This window comes from Manacus candei, unplaced genomic scaffold (genome assembly GCF_025592945.1).
Source record: "Manacus candei isolate 608988 ecotype Guabito, Panama unplaced genomic scaffold, ASM2559294v1 h1tg000018l, whole genome shotgun sequence".
Taxonomy (NCBI): domain Eukaryota; kingdom Metazoa; phylum Chordata; class Aves; order Passeriformes; family Pipridae; genus Manacus; species Manacus candei.
In genome coordinates, this window is record NW_026138066.1 from 6,384,873 (window position 1) to 6,409,539 (window position 24,667).

Genomic DNA, 24,667 nt, shown 5'->3' on the forward strand with positions numbered 1-24,667 from the left:
CAGCTCCCTCAGTCTCTCCTCATAGGACTTGTGCTTGAGTCCCTTCACCAGCCTAGTTGCCCTCCTCTGGACCTGCTCCAGCACCTCAATGTCCTTCCTGAACTGAGGGACCCAGAACTGGACACAGTACTCCAGGGGTGGCCTCACCAACACTGAGTACAGGGGAAGAATCACTTCCTTGGACCTGCTGGCCACACTGTTCCTGATACAGGCCAGGATGCCATTGGCCTTCTTGGCCACCTGGGCACACTGCTGGCTCGTGTTCAGCTTCTTGTCAATCCAATCTCCCAGGTCCCTCTCTGTCTGGCTGCTCTCCAGCCACTCTGTCCCCAGCCTGTAGGGCTGCATTGCTTTCAGCACTCCCAGTCATCTAGAAGTTGCTGTTTTCTACCTGAGGCAGGCAGGAGAGAAGTTTTATGCCTGCAGTTCTCCTACCAGTGACATTTCTAATGCTTTAGAAAAATAAAACCTAGCAAGTCAGATGAAAAGGCAGAAGTTGATACTGCAGACAGACAGGCTGGAAAGGAAGAAGAAGTAGAATAAGAAACATCTCATTGACACATTATATTAGGAGTTTAAGATACAGCAGCTACTGTGCCCCTAAGTTCTTGTGCAGAGACTTTCAGCTACTCACTTACCCAACTTGCTGAAAAGCATGGCAAATTAGCTCACATTGGGATGCTGTGGTTTTCTGTAACCTAACTCCCCAAGTACACATGCCCAGACTTGCAAGAAAGGTCAGAAACACATGTGCAAAGAGTTAGGTAAACATCTACCACCAGCCTTGCTACATGCATAAAGGCTTTACCATTTCATCTGCATCCATAGGTTTCTCTTCCAAGATGTTTCCTACAGTCACCGAGTGTGCTTTTCCTAAGCCTTGCTAATTAATGGGAATTCCCAAATTTGCATTTCTTCAGCAGGCTAAGGACAGGGGATGTAAGGTCTAGGGAGACAAATAGGTCATTCAATTCTGGACTGCTCCTTGATTTTGCAAGGTACAGACAAAAGTGTCAAGAAACAAAAATGTAATATTTAAGTAGCAGTGAAATGAAGGGAAGGACAACTTTTTCTTCCTTTCCTCCCTAAAACAACTGCAGAAGAAGAAAAGGCACAAAATGATGGTGGTGCTAATGCTATGAAGAAAGAAGCTCAGGTGCACAGAGATACCCTGCGAAACAAGCTTGGATTAGACAGACTCCTAAACAGTACAAATGCAATTGCTACAGGGATTTAAAAACACTGAGAGACGAAGATTTTGTTTACTGCAAATACTTTTTTATGTATCTTAATGCCCAAAAGTAAAATAGAGGCTGGATTTATTCTGAAACATGGTCAGGAATTTTAAAACAGGCTTTTGTACACACAAACAAAGGGAGCATGGGAAACAAGAGCTTGTGAGTTACTTAAATGTCAAGGATTACATCGTACCAGGTAAAACTGAAATGTAGCACAGGAACTCAGTTTCATAAATGAAATGTCATTGCTGAGGGGTACAAATTGTATAAGAAAGATGGAAAGGGAAACCGAGGTGGCACTTTGTCAGATGCATTTACAGCTGCAGTTCAGCTGCAAAGTAGTAAAAAAAAAAAATAAAGAAAAACTGAAGTGGTCATCTGCTACAGCCTACTCCAGCAGTGAGAAAGCAGGAACAAATAAATCTCTCTCAAGTTACTCAAAGCCACAGAACACTGTATTTGTGGGGAATTCAGCTGCCCCCAGTTCTTTTAACAAGTACTGCCAAACACTGGCCAAAGATGTTCACCTGTAACACAGAAAGCTGCTCTAATCCAGACAGTACAAGTCCTTGACAAATAAACAAGAAAAATCCCCCAAACTGAGGAATTTAAGCAGAGAAAACTGCAAGTGACACCAATGAACAAAGTATCTAAATTTAACACAGTAGTTTATTTGTTTGACTTAGAAAAGGTCTCCAGCATAATTAACTGGACACATATACATTAAATATACAAATACATACCAAAAGAAACCCAGAGGGCACACATTCAGCCAGGAGTCTCATTCTGAAACACTCACTGTTTCACGCCAGAAATAAAGAGCCGTGAGCCCCAGCTTCGTAACTTTCTGTTCAAAACCAGGACCACAGTTGTAGGCCCCACAGATCAGCAAACCTGGGCTAACAAGCCAAGGAGTAAAAGAGATGCAGGGAACAGGCATCCTCTTGAGATTGTACAGGGTCAGGACACAGATGCCAAAGACAGTTAATCTGATTCATTTTTTTTAGGCAAGGACGAAATGACAGCTTATTTGAAGACTGCTGTACCAGAACCCCTAACCACTGCTCTTTGTCACTCGGACTCCCAGCACCATCAACCACATTTTATCTGGAGAGCGAGAGGGGTTCATTTTACAGGTCACAGCCTCAGATTTCTAGCACTCATTAAGAACCACAATTAGCAAAACTAGTCAAAATAAATGTGGTCACCTCACCCAGACTCACTTCTGTTGCCATAGGAGCAGCCAAATAGTCCAAGTTCAGCTGATCTTATCTTCAGGGAGGAACAAGTTCCACCAGAGCCTGAAACATCCACTCTGGATCAACAAGGCTTCATGCATCCTGAGAGTCATGATGACTAAGAAGCAGATTTATATCATGCAAAAAAGTAAGTTTGTTCTCTCAAATTAAGTAATTAAGCAGTATGTGATAAGCCTAAGGAATTCTACTAGCCTCTGGAGTCAAGGCATGAGACTGACTTCCATGGAAAGAATTTAAAAAAGAGTGAACACTACCTTTCAGGAACTGATGTGGCAACAAAGACCAACAGATGAGCAACTCTCTCCTGTTAGTTGACAAGGTTAAAGAAAAGTGCTCTGACGTCCATCACAGGAAAGTAAAGCACATTAACACATAAGCACAGAAGGAAGTGAAATCAGCCTCTCGGACTATTTGTGAAGTCGCTTCCCCAAGATGAAGTAACAAAGACATAAACACAAAGAGACAGAGGACTGCCTGGAAAACCTGACCATATATATCAATGTGGTACTAATTAGTTAATTAACCTATTGCACAATTAAAAAAATAAATATTCTGAAAGCCTGGGAGAACAAGGAAGCACCAGTTGACAATGTTCTTATCGGAACAGAAAGTGGAACAACTTTGGCCTGATAAATTTATCTCTGATCTCTGCTAACAAAGTGAAATAAATACAAAGAGAGAAAAAAAGAAGTCTCCAAAAGTCTGGAGAGTAATCAAAGTATGGCAAAAATCAAGCCACTTTCAACATACGAGTAGCTTTTGGCACACATGAAGTCAACAGGATAACTCAGGTTTTAAGTTACTTCTAAATCCAAATGGCGGTGTCATTTCCAACACCTTTTTTTCCCCATTACCAGAACAATTTTATAAAACACTGCTCATAATATGAGCTGACAGACTCAGCTGTAAAATTACAACTTGTTCCCAGAAGGCTATATATAATATTATACAGACTAGCAAGTATTTAATCCACTGAGCAAGGATGAGTATGTTTAACAGAGGGCACAATACCTTTGATATTTTAGGGTCTCGAGACACTCTGCAGGGTAAACACAATAAAACAGACCTGCTTGCTGTTCAAGTTAAATACACTTCCAGGAAAGGCAATTAATCAATCAGTCAGTCAGTCAATCAATCCATTGCATTTTATCATCAACTACAGACAGCTGTTTGAGTGTAACAACCACTACTGCAACCCAGCACCTGGAAGAGTCTTTGGAACAGCTTATTCTGTGTTGGGAGTGTATCAACTGCCTTTGCTGTGAACTTGTTGTGCAATGAGATGGTTTCTCTGAACAAAAAGTAAGAAAACTAAACCTGTGTTTTTCTGATGTTTGAATATTTTTTTGGCTAGCAGGTATGTTAGCTCTCAGGTGTCTTCTTACAATTAGGATCTATTTTTCTTAGGTATCACAAGAGGGCTTATTTATGACAGCAGAGTATGTAATTTAGATGGCAAGAAAGCAGAGTGAAGCATCAATCTGCACACTGTAGAAACAAAAAACAACTCGCTTCTCCACTCTGTTAGTGAGTAGAACTGGAAAAGGGCTAGTGAACAAGAGGACAGAAGTGTCAGTCAGATCCCATATAATGAATAGCTACAAGTACTGTGAGCCTACAACTTGGAAAAAGTGATGACTGAGGACATACATGATATAGGTCTGTAAAATCACGAGTGGCAAGGGGACAAGGAATAGGGTTGGTCATCACCATGTCTGACAGTGTAAGAACTGGGATCACTCACGGAAATCATCAAGAAAACTATTAAAACAGCCTGACAACAGTTCTTTTTCGTACCACACAATGAACTTGGGGTTTGTTGACTCAGAACAGTGTGGAGGCCAAAAGTAGAAAAGGATTTTTAGAAAGGGACTAAGTGCGTTAAGGCCAGGTCCAGAAGGAACTGCCAGTTCAGAAAGTCCATAGAATGCTAGAATGGTGTCAGAGAAAGATCTCTGTATACAACCTTTGTATTTTATGCTTCTGTGATCACCTGTTACTGACTATTCTCAGAGACAGAATAGCAGATGAGATGGCCTTTGGTCTGATTGCACACAATTCTTCTTATGGATCAAAGCTCTCAATTTTAGCATGATTTAGAGTTTGGAAAGGTTAACTTTGAAGAAAAAAAGGCCATTTGAAAAGCTTGCATGCCTCCTCTGCTTCCTCTTTCAGCTCTCAGAGATGTGCTCCTTAATAATTTGGTTTCCATGAATGGTAAAGTACTGCTGAATTAGGAACAAACAGGATTTTCTAACAGCCACTGTAGTCTGCATTATTGCTCCCAGATTCTGCCCAGTCCCCCTGTGGTGGTTTGGGCTAGGCCTTCCTTGGTGACCAGTCTGTAACCAAGGAAGTGCCCAGATTTACCCGGTATTCCCTACAATTTTTACGTAAGCCAGGCTATAAGAAGAAAGGAGGAGAGGCCTTCGCTCTCTTTCCTTCCGGTGGCTTGGAGGTGCAGGTTCCCTGCTGTTGGGTCTGTCGTGTTGGGGAGCGAGGCCTGGTTAGGCCTTGCCGACCCTGGGAGACGGAGGTTGCCGGCGATCGTTCCGGAGCGACTCTCGGTTGTCCCAAGGAGAGTAGTGAGCTATTTCTTTGCTAACTCTTTTAGTTACTAGATCTCGGGCTACTGATTGGGATATATATATATATTTTATTTTGGTTTTGTTCCTTTTCCCTTCCCCCTTCCCTTTCCCTTGTGAAATAGTATATTTTTTTAATTGTATATAATTGTAATATAAGTATAAATATATTTATATATCTCACTTTAGCTGTCTCTCTCTCGTTTCGGGTTTTCTTAGTTTTTTTTCTCCCTCTTCTCCCTGAGGTTTTTTGGCAGGGGGGGGACTTCTGGTGGTAAGGTTTGGAGACTTGCCAGGGAGCCAGCTTCAAACCATATCACCCCCTTATAAGGCACTTTTCCTGACCCAGTCTGAACTGGAGTTTGAACATTCCCCTGTATTCAATTTTTCCTCTTTACTACATTCTTGCTAAATCACTTTGTTCAACTGCTATATTTATGCTATGTAACAGTTCAGATACTAATCTGTTGGCCTCTTGTTAGGTAAACCCTTCCTCCAGAGCACTCATTTCTGCATTGGTAATTGACAACAGGAATCTACAGGAAGACTCCTAGTGGACAAAGGATTGCTACACTGTCTGTAAACATCCTTATTTCACCCAGAATTTGCTACTTCGATTGGATTTAGCCTTCCAGCCAGTCAGATCAATACATTTTTGCAGTGCAGTAGAGTAAACAATGCAATACAGTGATTCCTAGTCTGTAGCTAGACAGACTGAAGTAGCAGCACAAGTCAGTCAGAAAATCTCCTGCATTTATCTGGACACAGAGCGAGCTCTGAGACCAGTCATCACAGTTGTTTTTATATGTAAAATATGTGTGCACACAGACATATGGACTAATACATTCATCACTAACCCTCATTTAAGGGACCGACCATCCAAAGTCTAAGCTTCACCCAGAAATGTGCTTTAGCTGGGGGTGCCAGGTGCATCCAGGACCATGCAGAGGCTTTACAGACCACTGCATGAGGATATGGCTGAAGGTTCTAAATCAATTAAGAAGTTACTGTTCCAGCTTGTTCAGTCTTCAGTTCTCCAGACAATTCTTCCCCATCAAGATAACACACAGGTAGATTGTTTGTTTTTATCGCTCATAGTGGAGTTTGGATTCAAGTTACCTGGAATGAAAAGAAGTTAAAGTAAGGTTAATGTTAAGTAAACAAGATCTGGATAAAGTTTGGACTCACAGTTCACTCTCATTATTTACTGTATATCTTATGTTAGACCTACATTACTCTGTATTCTCTTGTGGCTTTTTTTCCTACTGCAGTGTAGTGAAGAGACATTAAAATAAGAGCAAATGTGGAGTCTACTGTGGAGAAAACTACTGGAGAAGTATTTCCAGGTTTTAGCTTGTACCCATGTTAGCCTCAGTGGTATTCTCATGTCCAAGCTGGCACTGAAAAACAGTCTGGCCATGCCTTGGGTGGTAGATTTTCCAAAGAGTGAGGTATAGAAAAAACAAACAAACAAACAAAAAAACCAAGTCAGGTCATCTCATCCATTTGATACCCACACACATTTTCAGTAGATTTTTTTTTCACATTTCATTTTAAACATCTCAAGTGCCACTATTTCCACCATTGCTTTTCCAAGACAAATCCCAAGGCCTCAGTTTGCTGCCTCAGTTTTTTATAATCTTTTTTTCAAAGCTTACTCTATGAATTTCTTTTGCTCCCAGTATCTGTACTTTTCAATGCTTGCACTTCTCTCTGGTCTCCTTCATTACAGCCAGATGTTGGTCTGGATGCCCCAGCATATTTTTTTCAAGCACTGTACAAAAGTGTGTTCAGAGGCTTTTGCAAGTAAGGGAGTTCATCTGTGCTCTGAGCTCAGCAAAGCTTACATGACCAGGGCAGTAGGTACTGAGAGGGGCTGCCATATGGCTTGCAATCACTCTGAACAAAGGCAGGCCCCACTCATGTATTTGTACAGAAGGAAGCTGTATGTGTATCTCCCAAGCAGTTGGAGCCAAATGCCACTTCTGAGTGAGAATAGGGAGGGAAAACTACCACAGGTCATGGTGATATGCCACTGAGAAGTCTCAGCCTTACTAAGTTTAGGGAGCATTCAACCCAAGCACCACCTCTGAACTGGGCTTCGAGTGAATAATTTTTAATGTCACTCTCTTGTCAGTATTTGATCAATTTTGTCCTTACCTGCAGATGATGGGGAAGAGAAGAGCTCTCTCCTCTCCAACTCCTTCTCTTCACTCTCTTCCACACTCCATTTTCTTGATATTCACATGGGAGGTTGCACTGCAACCTGCCCTCACTTCTGTGGCTGCTCTGTATGCTACTGCCTCCTCCCCACATCTCCCCTGGGCATTTCCTTCTACCTGTCCCCACTCTGATGCATTCTGCATGTTACTACTAAGTTTATCATAACTCCTATCTCTTTGCTATCCCTTTTCCCCTCCCTGTCTGTATCACATTCAGGACCCTCGCATTTAGTTTCAAAGGTGTCTGTGCTCCTCTGCTTAATTTTAACTCCCAACTCCTTTATTTTTCTCACTTTTTACTCTTGTCTTCTAACCTTTTTCTACAGATCCCACTACAGTTAGAGCAAATACCCTCCTTGTACGTATCAAGGAGGTACATACAACGTTCCCCTCTTTCTTCCAGTTACCATCCCTCCAGGATGTCACCTTGGCTGAAAAACACTGGGGAGAACTATGCAGCTATTTCAGTAGTATTGCAGTACCCACTGTAAATACCATTTCTTATTGCAAGAACCACCCCAAAGTGAAACACAAAATCCTGCTATTAAGGATATAATCGTTCTGCAATCGTCACTCATGAGGAGTGAAGGCTGATGTATGAAGCAACTCAGAACAGCAGACCCTTCTGAATGAGCCCACTTTGCTTTTTTCAAGGGAGAACACAAAATGAAAAGTCAGCGCCTTCCCAAGGCATACAGCTTTCAAACCTTTGCAGTATTTCCTAGAAACTGCACACAGATGTCAGTGTCTTTGCTGATCACAGTCTGCCCAGCACCAGCTTAAAATTAACAAGATTCTGGTCAGGTTCAGAGCTGCTCTTGTGTTCCTGAGCGGGCAAGAGTGAAATTCAAGAGTTCTGTCAATTTGATGACGCAGTTTAAGAAAGCCTTGTAAGACGTAGCACCGTCTCCATGCAGTGTGCTAGTACAAAACCTGAGGGTGTGGATTCAGATACTTAGTTCGGGACATTATCTGTAGCCCTTGTATTTTCCAGACGCCTAATTCTGACTTGTAGGTATCCTTTTCTAGCATGTAAATACTGCATCAGATTTTTAGCCTCCATCACAGCACACACTTTCATCACTTCCCTTCCCAGTTCAGATTCTCTTTGTCACTATTTGCTCCTACAAGACTGAATCTGACCTTTAGCCTGCTTGAATAGTGTCTTTCAACTGCTCTGTGAGCTACTGGAGGTGTGGATCTGGTCTCTCTATGCATTTGCAAGGTGGGATGTGTCTCTATGGTACTACAGAATTAATAGTGACTTTGGAGGATGTGTGCACAAGAAGGCCCACGGGGCTTAAGTGTGCTGTTTAATCTTTACAAAAGGTAAGGGCAGCTATTTCAAACTGTGAAGCTCTGAATAATTGCATCCTAACCTGCCTGCATACCAAGTACCTTCTCCTTCATTTCCACTTCTCCCTTCTGTCACCCAGAGTATCACAGCATCAGTTTTTACTAGCCCTTAAAACTAAGTCAGCCCTACAGTTACCCAAGAACAAAGTGCCTCCTATCTTTATTTTGAAGCTGGAACTCTATTCCATGCCCATGTTCAGGAGTTTTTTTATTAAATTCTAATGATGTATGTGGTACTGATCAAGTAACTACAGGATCTTCTGGATAACAAAATTTTTTCTGTTCCTCATAAGCCTCCATCTTGCTAATGTGCCCTCTACCATCTCTCTTCACGTGCCACTTTGGGACCATTAGACTAGAGAAGCTTTCTCTCAAGAACAGTGATTCAATTCAAAAGCAACACACAAGCAGTGATCTTCCTCCAGCCTTTTATGACACCACGTGACTGAAGTCTACTTACACCATACTTCAAAAGCTGTGGAGTCTCCTGCTGTCACCATGAACAGGCATTCTCAATTTGCATAAACCAAAAATACTAGCAAGGACTCACTGGAAAGATTTATCAGAAAAAATATGGCAGGGGGAAGGGTGGTGAGCTGGACCTCAGCATCCTCCCTGCACCTGTTCTCAGTCCTTCCTTCCCCTTTATTGAAAGAGGTGACAGCCCACAGGAAGTAATGGTGGCAATAAATAAAACCTGAACATAATAGCATGATAGTGTCTTTGTGGAAATGGTCTAGACTGAGCATCAGACTGTCTGGCACAGATACTCTGTGTTAAAAGAAACAGGGACATTCCTGCTGCCCGGACTGTGCAATGCTCTAGAAGGGTGCAGTGTCCCACTGTTCAGCTGGAGACATCAATCTCTTTCATGCCTTAATTTGGGCCTAATTTCATCACGACACTGCAGGGATGGCAGGCTGTGTGCTTTAAAACAGCTGACAGTGAGAAATGCAGGGAATCTCTGATGAAGTGCTGACAAATCAGAGATTGCACAATTCTCTACTTCTGTCACTAGAGGGTAGTGCAAGCCCTCAGGTCCATTCCTCCAAGAGGAAATGCCCATACATCTCCCTATAGGTCTTCACCGATTTTGTTTTTCCTGGCTGTGAGTAATGGGGACCACCAGCACATACTGTCTGTGCTCAAGACTGTCATTGTGACAGAGAGCCTCTTGATACCAGGGTTTACTTCTGCCTCCCCAAATGCTAAACACACATTCTAAAATGGGTCTACTCTAATCTTAAATAAATTATCCATGCCTTCTTCCACCCTTGTGTTCATTTGGCATTTTGAAGTCTGCTTCATTCAGCCAGAAATATTTCTAAGAACCTAACCAAGCACTGTTGCTGACCTTCCCCATACCCTGCTTTTCTTTTTGGTCTCAAGAGAAGTCTTTCCATTTCACATCATGGTAAGTTGCAAGGGAATTCAGTCTCTCTGTGCCTGCATTTCACATTCATCAGATCACAGAATGGTCTCTGGCCAGATAAGTTGAGGAGAAATTTTCTCTCTGCAAGTAGTTTATTTTCCTGCTGGTGCAGGATGTATCAACACCTAACCACAGCTCACTGAGAGGAAGACAACCAGGCTGAATTAATCCAAAGATTTACTTCAAACTCACAAAATATGTTGGGGAGATAGCTATGAACCCATAAATTGGTAATAATCTTTATCATTTGTGTCTTCAACTGACTGAAGCCTTGGAAGGACTTGATGAAAATATCAGTCTTGTGTTAGCAAAGAAAGAAAAGTTAAGATCTAGTGATCTACTCTGTAGCATCTGTTTCCATGACCTTCTCCTCCATTTCAGAAGGTGATAAAGGAGCAAATTAAAAAGATTTTTGCACCCTTTCCTCCACTCCTTTTCCCCTCATCTCAATAAAAATATGTTTTTCTCTCTTCTCCACCAGAACTTGTCACAATAAATACACCCAACTCTAACGAGGAAAGGAGGGGTTACACTGAAAATCTGTCTGTGCCCTGCTAGCTACTACAATAGTGAACGTTCTCTTTGTCCCATACCCACTTGAAGTATGAGAAACATCTAAATGAGAAGTACCAACTTTACAATAAGACTGCCATTAAATTGCTTTCAATTTAAATTGCCTGTATCATTTGATACAGCTTCTGCTTTTTGATCTTGCTCATTTTGATACAGAGGAAATAACAGGATCTACTCACAGGTGCCTATAGTGAGTATGTTTGTATCAATCAGCCAAACTCATAACAAGGGACACAAAAAGCAGAGTAAGCTGGTAAAAGGTTTTACCTGAGATGCCTCCAGTGCTCCGAACGCTAGCACGGCCAATGCTAAGCCGCTCATATTCCAGTTTCATGTTCCCAAGGTCTTCTCCTGAATGTCCTTCACTGGCAAAAGAATTGGCCTCAATGCTTGAGCCTGGAGACCGTTTGGCCTTGCGACTGAAGAGCCCACTGGCAAACCGTTTTCCTTGCTTTGAATTGGTCAGTGCGTCTTCCTTCTTCACATCACGAATAGATTCTCTGGATTTGGATTTATTTTTCAGGTCCATGTGGAGCCGGGACAACAGTTTCTGAGGGCTCCGATTCAGCTTGTTCACGTTCTCCAGAGGGGGATCTATTTCTGGGAATACTTGCTCCAATGTGACTAAGTCATTCAGAAACTGATTTAACCGCTTCTTTGACTCACTTGTTTCCTCCTTTTCCATGTTTCCCTGATTATCTTGCCTGTGTCGTGAAGCCCAGAGCATCATATCACCACGGGTTGCCCCTGCAACTAAACCATACTTGGGGTTGATGAACTTCCTAGCCACAGTGGAGGAATGAAAGCCTGGCTTCCCAATTCCAAGAAGGAATGGATTAGCAATACCCAGTTCCTTGTATAAATTAACTTCCTCTGAGATGGCATAGAGCTCACGAAACTCAACGTCAAACATTTCTACATGCTGTCCTGTCAAGACTAGCAGGATGTTTCTGTCGATGTGGGATGAAGTCCATGTGAAGCTAAGAGGAGGAAAGAGAACCAATGTTAGAGTCGTGGGTGCATACTTGACCCAGCCCACCTAACAAAACCTAAGACACTACATGGGAATATGCATCGTTGTGCCATTCGCCCACATCCTTGGCAAGATGGGTCACAATAGATACAACATTATTGTCCTTTAGGTATGCAGACCAGATCTGGAAGAAAAGACTGTAAAACTCTGAAGGACAGTTTACGCTTCTAAAAAAGCAACATTGCATCAGGAGCCTCCGGACTGAAAACCTCACTGAAGAGAACTGAGCACAGTGACACCAGTGGGGAGTCCCTGCAGACTCCCACCTGATGCAGTGTGGAACTGTCTCTAGCCCACTGAAATGTTCTACCAGCATGCTTATGTTCTACTCAGAAGCAGCTTGGTATGCCACCTTCTCTGTCATCCCATTCCAGTTTCTACAGATGCCACACAGATTAGAGGCTGGGATAAGAAAGTGTATGACATGAGAAAAATACTCTCACGCAAAGTCATGAACCATTCTTTACATAAATGCCTTAACCAAGTGTGACCCACCTGTATGATCCAGTGGCCACCTTTTCACCATCCACCATTAGGAATCGGGAGGCCAGTGTGCCTCTGATCTTCCCTGACGGCATGTAGAACCCAACTCCTGTCACAGAACGTATGCGGATATTCTAACAGGGAGGTGAAAAGAAAAAATGTCACAATAAATAGGGCAGATAATTAGATAATTGCCAGCTCCAAGTCTTAACATGTCACTCATGTTATTTCACTACTTCTGGGACTACAGCTTATTTTGTGTAAGCCAACAGAAGGCCTACAGAAAGGAAAGCATTGTGCCATAAGACCTGCTGTCATCCCCTGTCTATGCTGGTCACTCCCCTCCCTCAGTTTATAGCCCTGACCAACAGGTCAGCCTCTTTGTAACCCAGCCTGCTGTCTTCAGCTATTCATCTGAGCCCACTGGCAAGACAATGCTGTCAAAATCAAGTAATTCTCCATCCCCAGTCCTGTGCTGTAGCTTGGAAGGCCCAGCCCACTTTAGAGGAATGAAGAGAAAGCTCTTGAGTTACACCTGCACTCTCTGAATCCTGATCCCTATTCCACAGCACTTGTGAGCTCTTCTCCAGATTATGGTAGCAGAACCACAAAGCCAAGGAACTCCACAACACCTGTGCAGCACAAAGGACACAGTTACTTGGAAGGTAATGTATGAGACAGGTCTGCATTAGGTTATTTTTGTGCTTGCGTTCTGATTCCCAACCACACATGGTTTGACAAAACTGACCAAATTAGAAGAATGGACAATTTAATTATTAGAGAGGAGGAAACAATTCAATTGCTCAAAAGATAGATGTTTCCTAACAAAAGGAGAACCTTTATAATTTTGCTAAGAACCCCAAATAGTTATGGTGTCCACCCAGCTCCCCTGTTGTTCAACAGAGAGTGAAAAACACAGAAATTTTTTTGAACAAAAGGAGTAGGATGAATGTCTCTACCAATGTCCTGAATAGGTCAGCAGAAAAGAATTTCTGACGAAGAGGAAGGAAAAACTTTTCATAAAATGAATAGAAGTAGTTAGAAAAAGAATACCTCTCCCCAAACCTCACATCTCATACCCTTTGGCCAGCAAACCTACAATTAATAAAATAGACCACTACCAAACACAGAAAAACACAAAAGTTAAGGTTACATGATTTTCAGCAATAGATGTTTGCCCTCACATACTATAAGGACACATAAGCACATTGGACTGAGTGTTACTCTGTTCATGGGTCCTGGCTGTGCAAGGCTGAGTTGCCAAACTAACATAAAACATCCTCCCTTCCCCCCACCCCAAACCCAAAAGCATTTATTGTAAGTTTGGAGCAAATAATCTTGTCACTCAGATACACAAATCTAGACAATTTTCTTCACTCCACCATCTGTTTCTGTAAGGATTCTTTAACAATGAAAATTCAAAAGGTACTGTGAACTGGAGTCATAAATCCAGGGTTGGGAGTCAGTGTAATCACAGTTCTGACACTATTCCCTGTGATGTTCTGGGAAAGTCAATTCACGTTTGCCTCATTCTTCCCTCATCTGCAGAGCAGAAGAATCAGGAGGATTTGGCTAATGCTAGCACAGCCTCAGATCCCACAAAGAGCTAAGTCCTATTATTATAAACCTCACTGACAGCTTAAATATTGATAGGCTATAGAAATCAGCATGCAGGAATGAGTGATTATAAGAATGCAGATTTCTTTCAAAAGCCATTTTTTCGAATATAGCTCTTACCTTTTCAATCTGCTCCTATTTCCCCCACTAAAATACAGCAGTTGCAATACAAATTCTGACTAACAGTAACTGATGATACTACTGTTTTGCATTCATCTATTGCTTGATCTGTCTGGAGTCCTGTGTGGGCATTAGCTAATTAATGCTCCCAACACTGCTGAAAGTATTATTACCCTGTTTTAAAGATGAGGAGCCTAAGAGAGAAAAAGATGAAGTGACTTGCCCGAGGCCTACCAGTGAGTCATATGTGTGGGATGCTGAATGCAGGTTGGGTAGAGCACAAGAGAAAGGGTGCCCTTTCCAGTAGTTAAAATAACATTTGCAGTTGACTGGCTGATCACCTGAGATAATTTTTTTTCCTTGCTGATTAATGTTAGATGTGAGATTTGCCAAATCATGGAGTATCAACTGCAAGTGAAAAGAAGGACCTCATTCTTCAAATCAGTCAACAGCTCTGACGTGACCTGTACCTTTGTGAATCAAGAATTATAAGCCTGTGTGAGCAGAAAGTTTCTTAGCATCTAACAAGAATGGATTTTATTGTGTTTGTACATTCTATCACCTTCTTTCAGTGGAAAGAGAGCACACTTGAATTTCTGTGGTAACTGAGCTGTACATAACACTTAGAAAGGCACAGAGGGGATAGAACTGAACAGCTGCACACGTAAACCTCCTTGAACGAAGTAGGTACAGGAGCACATAAATACATCTTGAAATGCAGAAAACAAGCACAAAGTCATATAAACATCAAGTCACTTAACAGGTTATTTGTATAATGTTTTCTGCCTTCAAGCATCTTGGAGCATTTGTAGACTGCGATATCAAGCTGTACAGAGGAAGATCGAGCCTGGGTTCATGCACCAAGGGCTGCACAATAATAGAAGAGGAAAGGCAAATATAAATGAGGTGATATTGCAGCCATTTTGGGGGGGCACTAGTGTTACAGTAGTAACAAATATTTTGGGTAGAGGACCAGTTAGCTCACTAGATAGAAGTGACCCCTCCAGATCTCTATTCTTGCAGAAGCCTGATTAAGGTTTGTTTTGGCTTATGGAAGCTGCAGTCTGCATTAAATTTCCACATTTCCTTTACACACACTTGCATCACTCCTCATCAGAAGCAGTGACTAACATCTCCCTGGCTCCAACTTAATACAGACTGGTAACAGTCAAGCCTGACTGAGCATCCTAATACAAACAGTGAAGGAATTGGTCTTTCTTGCTTTATTGTGACACACTTTTAAACCTCACCCTGAACCCACAGAAAGCTAAATTAGACACAGTTTAGAAAGTCAGTAATGCTGTGACTGACACTTGGTTGTCACTTGACAGACCTGGGCAGTAGTGCTCACAAACTGGGGTTGAGTAGGGGGGAGACACAAGAGAGACCCTAAAGGAAGGTGTTTTAAGTGCTTCCACCAGGGAATCCTGTATGTACCTTCCCTCTTAGAACAACTGCTGATATATATACATATATATATATATATATTGCAAAGCAGGTGGGGATCTCTATTTCAAGTTAGGAGGGATGGCACTAACGACCTCTGTAAACTAACAGAGGTGAAACAGATTAAAGAGAGGCAACAGCCAAAAGCAGTAGCTGAGAGATGATAGTGACTCAACAGTCCCTCATATTGTCTGTTTTTCAAAATGTGGAGATCCCCATTTTGCTGTCCCTGTGAAATTCAGATCCCTTCAATCAATAAAATCTCTTGGAGTACCTCCTGTCCTTTGTTTCACCTGAGTGTCCTACTGCTTCACTTGACCACAGGGCTGAGGGGGAGGCACCAGATGCCCATTATTTCTCCCTTTAAATCCTAGATGGAGGTACCACAGAAGGGGGGAAATGAGAAAGATGGGATTCCTATGGACAAGACCACAGTAATGGCAGTAAAGGATTTCTTCTTATTTATGGTCTGCAAGAATATAATTTCTAATGATCAGACTTCCAGGTCAGAGAGATGGATGACAGCAATTCATCTTACATAGGGACACAAAAGCAACCACAATCTGGAAGCATACTCAAGTAGTGATAGGAAATACTGTGGATTTATTCTGCGTGTTTGCCCTGAACAGTTGTGGAAAAGGCATGCTTATTGACAAAGTAGCGTAACTTGCAAGTATTCAAGTAGAATGGGATGGAACGTGGTTAGCTGTGACCTGGCCTACCAAGATCATTACTGGGTATTATTTATTTGTGTCTTGGCAAAAAGAAGGCCTTGTAAGCTCCCATTTTCAGGAGGTCACAAGCAGACTAGAAGAATTCTGTAACAGATAATTAAAAAACCAACAGCACTGCATCACATCACATTCAGCTTCTCCCTCATCTGAGCTAGGAATCAATGAAGGAAATGAAATGAAATTCTGAAAGTTTTTTAGGCAGAAACTTTTCAGACTTCCTGGGGTGAGGGGAAAAACTCCTTACATGTTTGGAAAATGAATGTAAAAAATAACACACAGGTGAACTTCCTGCAAGTAAGTAATACCCTGGGCTTGTTTGGAACTCTAGGAGAACTCTCTGTCTTTGGGAGTGTCTGTTATTAACAGAAGGATGGGGAGAAAAGCACTTATCTAAAAACTGGGGAGAACATTAACTCTCAGGTCAAAAAAAAAAAAAAAGGAATTTTCTGGAGGGGTTATGAATTTTGTATCTATGAGAACTCTGATTGACTGTGATCTCCAAAGAACACTCTTGTGTCAAATATAACAGAAGTCTGGCAAATCATGTCCAGTAGGCTCAGGAAGCCATATGACTCATACCACACAGGACATGCTCTTACTAACAACCCCTGAACGTGCTGATGGTTGAATTTAAATGCATTCCTAGTGAACTCTGGCCTTCAGACAAAAATTGAGGTTTTCTCATTTCATGCCTGGAGTTGGTAAAGAACTTTTACTCTTTGCAGAGTCAGGTACTGTCTTCCTACAGCAGTTTCCCCCCTTGAGACTGTCAGCAGATCATGATACCTTGCCATCTCACAGTAATACAATAGCCAGGAATTTTTTGAAGATGCCCAGCACTTTACACATACAAAGGGCAAAATCCAATGTTAAGAGTATATCTCCCTGTATTAGAACTATTGAAGTATTCACTCTGCATTGGATGAACAGGCGATGGAACCAAAAGAGCAGGAGTCACAGAACAATATGAGTATCTGGTAGTGACAGAAGACAGAATAAAAGCATTGTGACCCTGCAGCCCATGGTAGTGTGTTATCTCTCTCCCACTGGGATCAGAACTTGCCTCTAAACCTTAAAGTTACATCCCACATGGCTGCAACTTTCTGAGAAAAAAAGCCATCCTCTATATCTTGCACAAGCATTCCAAAGGAAAGGTGGGAAGAATGGCAGGAAAGAAGAGCATGCAATTCCTTTGCTGGCAAACTGTATTTCACTGGTGAAAATCTTTTAGAAGGAAGCAAAACAGTAACACAAAAAGACTCTGGAAGGAGATAATGTTTTACCTTTAGAAGAAACTCACATCAAAGCAGTTGTCAGGAGAAAGACATGTCATAGATAAGAAATGGGTGAATGACAGAGTTTACTGCACCACAGTTCTCATTCTTCCTCAGCAATTCCAACATCCTCCATGATCAAATAATATGGGACAAAATGATTCTGCCTGAAGAAGACCAGAGGCCCTTTCTTGCTTTAAATCTAGCTCTTCAATATTTGGCATGTTACATCAATGAGGTAGGGCTGGGGGCAGTCCTCAAGGAAGCCTTAACCTTGCTTGAGCTTCCTGGCATATCTAAACTCTGTTGTCAGGTGAATCACTATATGACGGTTCTGCTACCCTGACCCAAGCAGCAGCATGTAAGATATATCCAAAGCAGCCATGGGTAGGATTCCAAGAGAGCATATTCCTTGAGAGGCAAATGACATGTTTCCCTGTTCCAGGAAGAATCTTCTCAGTCCTTCCATAGTACCATATACAGGAATTAGCTGCACTGGCCTTAACAAGATTAGCAAAACCCTTAGCTATACTGGAAAGGGAATAGAACAATCTTCAGGGGAATTTAAGATACAGTATGAGATAGCTAGGAAAAGAGGGGGAAAGTTGAAGGGCAGCATTCTGTGGGCTGGAGCTCTGCAGAAGAGTGAACAACTAGGTCAAAGGACATTAAAAACTTCTTCTCAGTAGACTTTCTTTAGCTCAGCTTGTATTTGTACTTTTTTTAGCTGATGGAATCTAATGCAAAATGTAGCAAGGGCTGCTGTGAGAGAAGGGAACCACAGAGGGACACAGAAGAGTTTTCTCCTGCTTTTGATGGCATCAGTTTCAAACTCTGTCTCTTTGGAAAGGATCATAGAAATAGACTGCTGCAGGACCTAGGCACTGCTGTAGCATGTCACTGTGATGACTGGTTTAGGAGTGTAAAGTCTGTGTAGATACCTATGGAGAAAGAGATAAGAGGAAGAGCAGAAGACAACCGCTTACTGTTTAGAGACTGAGAAGGCAGACAAAAAAGGAACTCACCTCTCCAGTAGCATCACAACTTTTTCTAAAATGCCAGGGCATCTTTTCATTCACTCTATCCAGGAGTTAAAATATGCACTACTGAAGACATCATTCCCGCACGTGATGACATGATGAGAAAAGTACTGGGAAACAGGTACCAGAGCAAATGGAACTACTGCTGAGATTTCTCAATTATGTACCGAAGAGACTCGAGCCTAGGCCACGGAATACCCCTGACACTTGAAACAGGTCTGTTATAATGATGTCTGTGTCTTGCTTTCAAAGACACCAGAGGAAAGAAATTTCCATCTCCGATTTGGAGAAAGATGAGAAAGCTTGTCAGCTGGATGGCTTTTTTGATGAAACTCAGAGCAGAGTGGTAGTTCACAGTTCATTCAGATTTAAGATGGTTCTCTTAAAATACTGAGAACAGTTGGAACACAAAGAGGGGCGAGTCTGGTATCCTAGAGCTTTTGTCCAACTTAGCAACTTTTTCAGCAACTTATTTGGAATAAGCTTGTAGTAGTGACAGTGATTAAAAACACATGGAAAAAAGGAATACCATACTAACTAGAAACACACAAAGGATTTCAGTCTGTGTGTAAGGGAGTGAGATCCCTCTGAGGAGTGAGATCCCTTCTGCCAGCCAAACTAGACTGACTACACTGCTGTGCTGCATGCACTATATGAAGGCATATTCTGATATGGGGCTAGGCAGCAGCTATGCCCCTCAATCCCTTAAATTCTCATGCAAAGGAGGGCTACAAGCTCATTCACTCCAAGATGATCACTGCTGGATAGGAAAGTCTTGATTTCACAGAGGATGTGTGTCCTATAACTGAGATCCATGCAGTCATCTCAAAGAGCTACTGTGGGCTGTAGTTTGAATCTTCACACAGAAGACCCACAGGAATTTCCTCCAACAACTTTCTTCCCAAACAGGAATTTTTAGGTCACAAAAGCCAAGAAACTACCTAAATCCCTGTCTTAGGTGAAAGACAAAAAATCCAGATCTTTCCTTTTTCTTTCCTTCTGTATTATCAAGCCACTCTCTTATCCCTCTGTGTTCCATCAAACCCTGTCTAAGAGCTGTGATATGACTTTAGGAAGGAAGAGATGTGTTTGCCTGTCCAAGTGAGTTCCAAGATTCATTACAGCTGGAAAGGGCCATTGATCTGCAGGAGATAATAGTTCAGTATTGAATATCTTACCCGGATTTGCAAGTCACTGAGGTCAAGACACCTGCACATTTCCAGGAAAAGCTTCACACCCTCCTCATCCAGGATGATATAGACTGGGATCCAGCGCTTGTATGCTGCATCAACGATATCGCGGAAGATGTCCCGGTCTGTAAATACATCCATGACCACTGCAATAATCTGGAAACAAGAAGACAGTAGACAGAAAACTGAATAAAATATTAGGAACTGGAAGGGAGGCCCCATCACACTGGTGCAAAATAAAGGAGAGCACTGATGCCAGATTACAGAGGAGAAGGATATAGGGCAGAAGGAAGTACAGGGATGTACATGTCCAAGCACTACCAATAATCTTAAAATTTTCTTGCTTGCCTCCTGACACACTTTGGAAGGAACTTAATAACGAGAGTTCTCCTTCTTCTTGGGGAAAATTACTTATTTCAGCAGCCTGAGGAATGCCAAAGCCAAATGCCTAGTTTTTCCTTTGTAAGAATCCACTTAAACAAAGGAGAACACTGAAAATAGATTGAAAAAGAAGACTGAAAACACAACTCTAACATTTAACTTGAAGGTGTGTAATGGAAGAATGAATGTGCAGAGGAATCAGAGCCTGAATCCTCAGCCCCGGTGCATAGTGCAAACAACAAGAATTTAATTTCCCTTTTTTCTCCCAATTCCTTGTGAGAAGTCTGCTCTCAGGGCTGGCTTCCCAAGGAATGATTTATGGAGTTCAAACGTAAACACCTCATATTTCTTAGGAAGGGACTGGAGTGTGTTCAAGATTTAGAGGCAAAATGATCATTCCCTCTCTTCACATGCAGTGTTTTTCTGGTATAAAACTCATCCCTCTTTCTGGGCATAGATTTTATGTAAAACAAAAAGGTTTAGCTGACGTGAGAGACAAGCCCGAACATTCATAAGATGAGTAACGACAAAACCAAGAAGGTTATGGGCAACTTTAATGCTGATCTTACATGTTTTGTCTCCCTTTCTGTATCTTTTATACCATTAGAAATACCAATTAATTTTTCTGCCTGAAATAGTTATTCTTCCCAACATCTGAAAGGTTATGAGTGAAGGAAACTCCTGTTTTCCTTGTCCCTCAGTGAAACATCAACTTGCCAGGTCAGAGCTCTCATGCTGACAGTATGCTGGGAATAGAGTTGAGTAAATTTTAATTTCCCAGGTGCTGAGGGTCACAGTAATGAGCCAAGCTGTGCTGGAAACGGCATGTACAGCTGTGAATGGAGCTAAATACTGGATCAAACTGTGGGATTTTCTTCTCTTGATATTTGGAAGAGGTGCAGCTCAAGTTGCAGGAGCCCCCTAAGGAAGGGTGAATAATTCTCCACAGGGACTTCTTTTCTTTGAAAAATATTCTTGAACAAATGGCTTCTGGGCAAGTGATGCCACAGTAAACATCCCCCACTGTGTTTGCTGAGTCTCTGCTTGTATGGCCAACAACAAGTAATACATCTGCTCCATCAGGCTCCTTCTGTCAACAGTGCTTAAACAAGCTTTTCTATGTTTAAAAAAAAAAAAGAGCTGACATTGTGTTTATGCTCATCATTAACATATAAGTTCCTGATACAGGTGAACTCTGGTGGAGCTACATCATACTAAGTCCCTCAGTAACTTCTGCTAGGCAGAGCTGCATGTCCAGTCCTGTCTTGGTTCTCACTTCCCAGCAAGATGCAGGGAATGTTACCAGAACCTCTAAAAATCAAAAAACAGTGAACTTGTGCCACTTTATTCCTGAACAACCCATATACAGGCAGATTATAATTAAAGGCATGAAGAGTTCACGCATTAACTCAGGCCTGCTATGCTCCCATTGTAGTATGGATGTAGTTATTTAGGAACAAGAATGCCTGATAATATTCATTTGAAGTAAGAACATCTGCACAGGGAATTGATCAAGAATGGATAGCAAAAGTGTGAATTTGTTTTCTTCCCATCCCCTCCATTTGCAATGAGTCTAATGGCTGCAGAACCTACCCCACGTGCTGGACAAACCACTCATTGTTACTGTTCGCTTTGCAATATGAACGGATGGTTCCTTCCAAGCTGTGGGGCCCTGGGCCAGTTCAGGCTAAACTGCAAGACTCTGGACCATGAAAACAGCAGTTCTGTACAAAAAAACAGATAAGCTGCCTTGCAGATGGGACTTCCAAGCCAGCAAATGTGCTGTGGGCGATGCCTGTTGTTATGTTCACTTTCTCAAACCTCTGTCACAGCTGGTGATCTGTCAAGATCACCTAGGAACGTTCTCAAGTACAAGTCAGAGCATGAGTGTCTACCCCTGCAAGAGGTTTTCCCCATTTCTCTACCTATCCTGTGGATAACAAACTTATCTGTAGGGCCCATAGGTGTGCCTAGCTCTTCACAGGAATTTAAAGATTGGCAAGTTAATGCTTGCCAATCTCATTGCAGCACGGTATCTTAATTAATGTATGTTTGTAAAACAGTGATGATAAGCCACCCACAGACATAGCACATATTACTAGTATCTGTTTAGACCCCCTTCGAAAAAACCAAACCCAACAAACCCCCACTGTCATCTGCTGATTGAAAAGCTGCTACCTGGAGCCGGGTTTTTACCAGGGCCAGCTCAGCTGAACACAATAGGCATAGTTATCTATGAAAAGGACCATTAAACACTCGAATGGCTGTTAAACATGAAACCAGCTTTGGGCTGGGAGGGGCACAGTTTGTCCAGTCAGTGAAAAAATAAAAATCTACAAAGGAATTAATTACTTCTAGGTGCCAGGCACAGCTACTGAAAAAAACCAAACAAACTTTCCCATTCTTGCATGGTCTGTAGAGGCATTTGTAGCAGTGCAGAGGATGTGAAGTTGCACTAAATCGGAGTGTAAGGATTTTACAGCTTCTGGGTCTTCTAAATGACTGACCACACCAGCCACTGAACAGTATTACAGGGTGTGCGTGACTTTTCCGAGCAGGGAGCTGAGGAGATCACACACCAGAGCAGTGTCTCTATGGAAAGTTTGCTGTGTTTCCCAGCAGATTTGGTTTTAACAAGTTTGCAAAAGTTGTGCATATAGTGTGTGCTGACGAGGGGAGCAGGTGGAGGAGGAAATAACTGCTGAATTAGAATGCAGAAAAACCAGAAAGCAGCAAAACTAAGCGCAGTTTCTTACATTGTTTACCCCTTTCCCCATGGGGCTTGTCAGCTCTGAAGGGGATCTTTTCCTAGGCGGTCTTCCCTGGAAACTTCACCCACATCCAGGGTGGGTGACGAAAAACCTCATCATTGCCTTTACCTATTCAATGCAACCTCCTGTTGCATCATGGCTGGCTTGTTTTCTTGCCAGAGGTGTCCTTGTCACTAACAAGTCATTTCCAGACAAAGATAAATAGGAGGAACAGCTGCGTATTGTCTGGACTCTGGCTACTTGCAGTCCAGGCTGGATGGTATTTGAGACCACAACAAATAAACCCGAAAAACACCACCCCATAAACAAACGCACTGCCCTGTGCTCAAGTAAGGATACCTGCACACACAGGAGAAGTGGCTGTAACAGAATCACAACCTGCCTTCTTCTGAACCTGGGAATGAGACCAGGACAGGACAAAGCGAAACACAGGTAGAGAACCCCAAGTATGTGGGAACAGAGTGCGGTGTGAAGGGGTTTAACCCCATCCCAGGCATCAGCTTTAGCAAAGCGTAACATGACTGGCAACAAGCCGCAGGGAAAGCCCTGCCTGGTGGGTGCCGACCAACTGGATGGCCAACACGCTCCTCCTTTGGATTGAGAGCCGTGGCGGGCTCTCTCTTGCCTTCCACCCACATCCCGAGCCAGGCCCGCCTGCCCCCGGCCGAGGCGTGAAGGTGGGCAGGGGTGGCCCGTCGAGGCCGGGCCGTACCTTCTGCGCCTGCTGGATCATCTCCCGCACCACCTCCTTCAGGTGCGGCGCGCTCTCCTCCTTGCGGGGGTGCGTGAAGAGAGACACCCGGCTGATACCCCGGTAGAAGGTCTTGTCGGTCCAGCCCAAGTCCAACGGGGGCACCTCCGTGTCCGAGCACTCGGGCCAGTAGGCCAGCGAGAGGGTCTCGCCGCCGGGCCCCCGCGCCACCTTGCCGCCCTCCCGGGGGTCGTCGTACCCCCGCCATCCGCCCCGCAGGTCCTGCAGCTCCCGGCTGGAGAGGAAGTCGCGGAGCTGCTCCTTCCTCAGCGCCTCCCGATACGCCGCCTCGCCGCGGGTCACCAGCGCCTCCAGGGCTCGGCGCTGCTCCTCGCTGTAGTAGAAGCGAGCCTGGGCCTCCGTCACCTTCTCGTTGACGTGCAGCTCGTCCAGCAGGAGCACCTGGGACTCCGCCATGCCGCCGGCACCCCCAGCGCAGCGCCGGCCGGGAGGGAAGCAAAGAGGCTGCGGCAGGAGGGAGAGGCAGGGCCGGGACCGCCTCACCTGGCCTGCCCGAGCCCGCCCCGACGGGTGGGGCGGCCGCTCCCCCGGGCCCTGGGGACACCGCTGTCCCCACCGTCCTGCCCCTCTCCCACACCCCGGCGTGGCCCCGGCCTCTGGGGACGGGGAGCACAAGTTGGGGAGAGAACCGTTTCTGGGAAAAGAAGAACAACTTGACCTAAGGGATGCAGAATGCGGTGAAGGGGAAAAATGGGATAAAGGGAAGAGACTGGTTATGTGTCAGCCCACACCAGCTTTGGAGAGATGTGGGTTAGAAATCTTTAACTAACTGGAGAAATTGTGTCCTATGAGTGAACTTAGTGCATTAAAATGGGAAAACACCTCCAAGGGAAGACCCTCACCCACTGAACACATGAATTCAAAATGCCCTGTACCTTTAAACGGAGGGCAGGGAAAGTGAAGGCAATAGCAGCTTAGACGGGTAGTGATGTGGATTCATTATGCAAATGTTACCTGAATAAAATTGTATAAGTATGCTTGTATATGTATACATATATATACATTGTATATGTATGTATAAATATGCTTGCTAGCTTTGTAGATTTGCCACTTAGCACCCATCTCTGCTCAGACATGAAATAAAAGCAAGTATCACTATTCTGTGTGTGGATCAACTTCCACACTGGGTGAAAGAACACAG

The 24,667-nt window shown here is 43.3% G+C and overlaps 1 protein-coding gene across 1 annotated transcript; it reads right to left on the reverse strand.

The window, feature by feature from the left end:
- Positions 1-1,086: 1,086 nt before the first annotated feature.
- Positions 1,087-23,987, reverse strand: FAM83F (family with sequence similarity 83 member F). The gene is made up of 5 exons (XM_051784230.1): positions 23,467-23,987; positions 19,591-19,758; positions 12,194-12,315; positions 10,933-11,645; positions 1,087-6,201 (listed from the first exon to the last, which is right to left on the reverse strand). The coding sequence occupies exons 1-5, from the start codon at positions 23,920-23,922 to the stop codon at positions 6,137-6,139; spliced, it is 1,524 nt and encodes a 507-aa protein (XP_051640190.1). The 5' UTR covers positions 23,923-23,987; the 3' UTR covers positions 1,087-6,136.
- Positions 23,988-24,667: the final 680 nt, after the last annotated feature.